This window comes from Cebus imitator, unplaced genomic scaffold (genome assembly GCF_001604975.1).
Source record: "Cebus imitator isolate Cc_AM_T3 unplaced genomic scaffold, Cebus_imitator-1.0 Scaffold652, whole genome shotgun sequence".
NCBI lineage: Eukaryota > Metazoa > Chordata > Mammalia > Primates > Cebidae > Cebus > Cebus imitator.
Genome location: NW_016107967.1, coordinates 688,068 through 694,263, shown reverse-complemented (window position 1 = coordinate 694,263; position 6,196 = coordinate 688,068). Strand labels below are relative to the sequence as shown.

The 6,196-nt window shown below is 40.2% G+C and overlaps 1 protein-coding gene across 1 annotated transcript in view; it reads right to left on the bottom strand.

The window, feature by feature from the left end:
- Positions 1-232: 232 nt before the first annotated feature.
- The window catches only part of VPS35 (VPS35 retromer complex component), a 30,667-nt gene continuing 24,703 nt past the window's right edge, over positions 233-6,196 (bottom strand). The window contains exons 14-17 of the mRNA XM_017517892.2: positions 3,815-3,994; positions 3,087-3,326; positions 2,562-2,705; positions 233-1,195 (exon numbers count right to left, since the gene is read on the bottom strand). Of these exons, the coding sequence (XP_017373381.1) occupies positions 1,016-1,195; positions 2,562-2,705; positions 3,087-3,326; positions 3,815-3,994 (744 nt within the window). The 3' untranslated portion in view covers positions 233-1,015. The remainder of the gene's footprint in view (positions 1,196-2,561; positions 2,706-3,086; positions 3,327-3,814; positions 3,995-6,196) is intronic.

Here is a 6,196-nt window from a genome sequence, read left to right as displayed (position 1 = left end):
CCTTTGGGGGGCGTTACGTGAATTCATCACGCCTTGATAAAAGTAGGGTAAAGTTGAGGAAAGAAAAGGGGTATGACTGACTGAGAGAGTAGATGCCGCCTTGTTCAACAGGTGCCTAAAACTAGAGTTAAGTAAGCTCTGTGAAAATATGTGAATGTCTATTAAACTCCATAGGCATTATACTAGTTCTTTTTATCAATAAAGATAGTATGAAAGGGGAATAAAGCTCCAAAATTGTTAATGGCAACTTTATTGTTTCACTGGTGAAAAAAAAATCATAATTGTGATGCATTCCCTGCTAAATTTACAATGAAGGAGATACATAAATTATATAAATCACAAATTTTCTTTTATACTATTTAAAACCAAATTATTTTGATAAATATGCCCAGAGGACAACATAAGTTCTTAATGGATGGCTGAATCCAAATATGCAAAATATAGTTTCTGGTTTTGACCATGACACTTTAAAATTCTCAAACATGCAATAATATATTCTAGTTTTAGGGAAAATTTTACACATGGTCATATCTTGCAATTTAGGGAGAAGCCCAAGATGAAGTTCACATACAGTATTCCTTTCTCCTAAATTAATCTGAAATTGGACTAGAGAAGAAAAGAGACAGACACTTTTAGGTTAGTACTCCCAAGTAATGAAGAAATTACACTATCAACAATGAAAGAAAACAAAAAGGAAGAAGAGCTTCATTAGTAGCCAAGATCAGTGCTTGTGGGGTTTTTTGTGTTTTTTGTTTTTTTTTTTACAGATCACAGGAATTTTAAATCAGTCATGCTACTTGGGGTGATCAGACAGACTTGAACACTTACCAAGTGAATAACTTTATTAAGGTCCTGAAGGTGAGTGTCCGGAGGTGCTGGGTAAAACACATCACAGGTAAGAAACAGGAAACCTACCTCAGCATTTCTGAAAGGCACAATCTATGGAAGGGAAACCTAGCGTAATAAAACCCTCACTGGATGTACATGGAAAGAAGTATGGTGAGCTGTTTCCTTTTTAAAGGATGAGACCTTCATAAATCGGCCCCTCAGATTCTGGTGATTCCCGTCGCAAGCGCAAATGCTCCAGTGTGTTATGAAAATGTTTGTTAATCTGCTCTGTTTCTTCACTGGACTCAAGATTTGGGAGGTCTTCTCGAATCTTTTGGATAAGCTGGTTTAAAACCTGAATTGTTACCTGCAAAAGAGTATATACAAATTCATGATCAAGCACGTACCACAAAAAAAAAAAAGACAATTTAATGAAACTGTTTTAAAGAGTTTCTGTTACTCTCAACAATTACTTGAGTAATTATGAAAAATGCAAGATGGGAGCACAATTTCTAGTTCGAACAACTGACTATCCAAAAAAAGAAAAACAAGAAAAAACACCAACTCTTAAACACAAGCAAAATTGGCCTAGCACAGTGGCTCACGCCTGTAATCCCAGCACTTTGGGCAGATCACTTGAGGTCAGGAGTTCAAGACCAGCCGGCCAACATGGTGAAACCCCACCTGTGCTAAAAATATAAAAATTAGCTGGGTGTGGTGACAGGCACCTGTAATTCCAGCTACTCAGAAGGCTGAGGCATGAGAGCCCGGGAGGGAGAGGTTGCAATAAGCTGAGATTGCACAACTGCATTCCTGCCTGGGTGACAGAGCGAAACTCCATCAAAAAAAAAAAAAAAAAAGCAAAATTTTATTTAACTTTCCAATCTTGACCAAAGCTGCATTGCTAAAAGGATTCTACATTTAGGAATTATCTTTTTTTTTTTTTTTTTTTTTTTTTTGAGACGAAGTTTCACTTTTGTTGCCCAGGCCGGAGTGCAATGGTGCAATCTCAGTTCACTGCAACCTCTGCCTCCTGGGTTCAAGCGATTTTCCTGGTCACCCTCCCAAGTAGCTGGGATTATAGGCGCCCACCACCACACCTGGCTAATTTTTCTATTTTTAGTAGAGAGGGAGTTTCACCATGTTGGCCAGGCTGGTCTCAAACTCCTGACCTCAGGTGATCCACCTGCCTCGGCCTTCTAAAGTGCTGTGATTACAAGTGAGCCACTGCGACCAGTCTAGGAATGATCTTAAACTAGAACATTATGACAAATTAGCCTATTATTTGGTAACTGTAAATTATTTTATATTTTTCTTTAAAAAAATTTTTTTTTGAGATTGAGTCTTACTCTGTCACCCAGGCTGGAGTGCAATGACAGTCTCTGCTCACTTCAACCTCTGCCTCCTGGGTTCAAGCGATTCTCCTGCCTCAGCCTCCTGAGTAGCTGGGATTAGAGGTGTGCGCCACCACATCCAGCTAATTTTTTGTACTTTTAGTAGATACGGGGTTTCACCATGTTGGTCAGGCTGGTCTTGACCTTGTGATACACCCACCTCAGTCTACCAAAGGGCTGAGATTACAGGCATGAGCCACCGCCGCCCAGCCTATTTTATATTTTTCAAATGAACAGTGATTGAAGTATCAGTATGATAAACTTTTGTACATATCAAATCTCCTAAGAGTAGGAAGGAAAAATATTAGTTTATTAACAACACTTTACTAATGCACTTACCGCATCATTTTCCTTTTCATAAAAATAGATATATCTGTTCAGAATTTCTATAAAAAGCTGTACTTGTAGAGAGGGGTCCATGCACTGATTTGCTATTTTTAGAGCTTTCTTTAGGCACTCCATTACCCTCTTGCCTCCATGAAGCTAAAATAAAAGGGTAGGAAGACAGTGAAGAGATTAATGAAATAGCCCATTTTCATACAAAGAAACACAACACTACCGTACTCTTTCGTGTTTTAAAGGGATACAACAAATTTAAGTCCTTTTCATTCTCCTCCTTCTTCTGTTTTGAAGTATACAGCTGTATTTTTTTAAAAAAAGGTAGTGGTTTGGACTTGCAATGTTACAATATCCTCAAAGCAAAGGCTTCACTACAGGATGAGACTCTTTTTTTACAAAACCAAAGCAATTTTGTTCATCAGACTTCCAAGCACCCCATATGTTTCACCTCTAGAGCACAAGGCCACGGCAATTGATCCCTGTTATTGATTCTGTCTGCTACCACGCAGTTAGGAATCACCTTACCTCCTCTCCATTTTTGTCTGTGTTTCTCCCAGACCAGAAGAGATGTGCACAGGTGCTCACAGCTCGGCCCTGATCAGGTTTCTTCAGAAGTTTGGATGCAGCAAGGGCACACTGAGTCCTCAGGGGTTCATGATTCTCTTCACTGAAGCACTTCATCCTTTCAAAAGTGCCAATGATCAAGGTGATGGCAGCCAGCTGTGCTTTGGAATCACTGATTTCATCTTCATACAGAGAAAATGCCTAGTGAACACAAAGCAGAAAGGACTTTCAAGGACCAACTATTCTCTAGTTGAGCATTTTCCAACGTACTTCTCACCAAACCTCCATCCTGTGAGACCTCGGCAGCCTTCATATCAGAACATGCTGCACGCTCTCTTGAGACCACAGGACACAGCTAAGATGGTAAAAATGCTAAAAAGTTGCAATAAAGAAACTTCTTTCAACTTTGTTTAACCCAAGCTTCCCAAACTGAATTGACAAAGGAACCATGTTCCATGAAACACTTTTACCACAACCCAGTTGGAAATCAGATTTTATCAGCACCTAGCAAATGATCAACACTAGTCAACTTTGACGATAATATTAAAGAGGTTCCAAGATGGTGGGAAGGTGGTAGTTACATATTCAGGGGAAAGAGGAGTAAATTCATGTGCAATACTGCCATGCCTACAAACAAGCAACTGAGCTCAGCAGAGCTGATGTGACATTCAGAAAGAACAGATCATCACCTGGGACATGAATTCATATGCGACTGTTTCATGATTTTCAAAACCAATTTCCCCAGCAGCTAGTGCTCCTTGAAGAAAAAGTCTTAAGGGCAATTCTGCCAGCTCTGCTTTGATCAAAGCACTGATAGTCTGGTGGGCAAATGAAAAAATCTTCTGGCATTTCTTTTCCCATTTGTCATCCTAAAACAAGAAAAAACATTTTAAGTTACCATAAGTTCAAAATTAACTTGTTTCAGAATACTCAATTTTATTTAAACTTGTAGTAGAACAAAATAGTAAAGTTGATTAAGTTGAGCGCACAGTTTTCCTGTCATTTTCCCTCTCTGTTTCAGTTATAGAGCACACAAGTAAATCAAGCAGGATGTCTTCTTAAAATGTCATTTGAGGTTAAATTGCCTTTGCAATATTAACGTATTTGATATTTGTTTTTTCTTTTTTCTTCTTTTTTTTTGAGATGGAATTTTGCTCTTGTTGCCCAGGCTGGAGTGCAGTGGCGCAATCTTGGCTCACTGCAACCTCCGCTTCCTGGGTTCAAGTGATTCTCCTGCCTCAGCCTTCCGAGTAGCTGCGATTACAGGCACCTGCCACCATGCCCAGCTAATTTTTTTTATTTTTAGAAGAGGTGGGGTTTCACCATGTTGGCCAGGCTGGTAACTCCTGACCTCAAGTGATTTGCCTGCCTCAGCCTCCCAAAGTGCTGGGATCACAGGCATGGGCCACCAAGTCCAACTTCTTACTACTTTTTTTTTTTTTTTTTAAGACAGGATCTTGTTCTGTTTCCCAGGCTGGAGTGCAATGGCGCGATCTTGGCTCACCGCAACCTCCGCCTCCTGGGTTCAGGCAATTCTCCTGCCTCAGCCTCCTGAGTAGCTGGGATTCAGGCACGCACCACCATGCCCAGCTAATTTTTTTTATTTTTAGAAGAGGTGGGGTTTCACCATGTTGGCCAGGCTGGTAACTCCTGACCTCAAGTGATTTGCCTGCCTCAGCCTCCCAAAGTGCTGGGATCACAGGCATGGGCCACCAAGTCCAACTTCTTACTACTTTTTTTTTTTTTTTTAAGACAGGATCTTGTTCTGTTACCCAGGCTGGAGTGCAGTGGCGCAATCTTGGCTCACTGCAACCTCCGCTTCCTGGGTTCAAGTGATTCTCCTGCCTCAGCCTTCCGAGTAGCTGCGATTACAGGCACCTGCCACCATGCCCAGCTAATTTTTTTTATTTTTAGAAGAGGTGGGGTTTCACCATGTTGGCCAGGACGATGATCTCTTGACCTCGTGATCCACCCGCCTCGGCCTCCCAAAGTGCTGGGATTACAGGCTTGAGCCACCGCGCCCGGCCTAATTTTTACTTTTTTTGTAGAGACAGGGTCTCATTGTTTTCCAGACTGATCTTGAACTACTGGCCCCACGCAAACCTCCAACTTCAGCCTCCCAGAGTGTTGGGATTACAAGCATGAGCCATCACACCTGGCTATTTGTTTTTTCTGATTAGTAAAGTAACATTCCCAAATTGATAAAAATTGGAAAAATACACAAAATCATCCAAACGTCATCCCTAAATCTATCGCCCAGGGATAATCATCAGTAAGATTCTGATGCTAAATGTCTTCCTTTCTTTTTTTCTATGTAAATGTAATGTAACTGGAATTTTTGCATGTAGTTTTTTTTCTTTTTTTGAGAAAGAGTCTTGCTTTGTTGCCCAGGCTGGAGTGCAGTGGGAAGATCTCAGCTCTCTGAAACCTCTGCTTCCTGGGTTCAAGTCACTCCTCTGCCTCAGCCTCCTGAGTAGCTGGGATTACAAGTACGCTACCATAACTGGCAAAATTTTGTATTTTTAGAAGAGATGGGATTTCACCATACTGGCCAGGCCAGTCTTGCACTCCTGACCTCAAGTGATCCACCCGCCTCAACATCCCAAAGTGCTAGGATTACAGGTATGAGCCACTGCCCCCAGACCTTATTTTCTTACTTGAGAGTTAAACAAAATCGGATTTATACTTCAAGCAATTTGTATCTAATTTTTTTCCCCTTATTTTGTCCTAACAATTTTCCCGATACTAATTTGAAATCATTTTAATGACTAGAAAATATTACAGAAACTGGCTATGGAAAAATTTATTTAACTATTCCCTTTTAGAAATAATCTGTGGTATTATAATGAATGTCCTATATACACCAAACTTTCTTGAGACCGTAATTATTCCCTTAGTATAAATTCTTGAAATTCCACTTGAAGTGAAATTATTGAATATTTTAACACCCTAGTTACATACTGCCAACTTCCTAGAAAGACTGTAGTAATTCACACTGCCAACATTAGAATGAATTTTCACCACACCATTGCCATTGCTGAACCTTATTTTTCTTTTCTCTTTGCTAATTT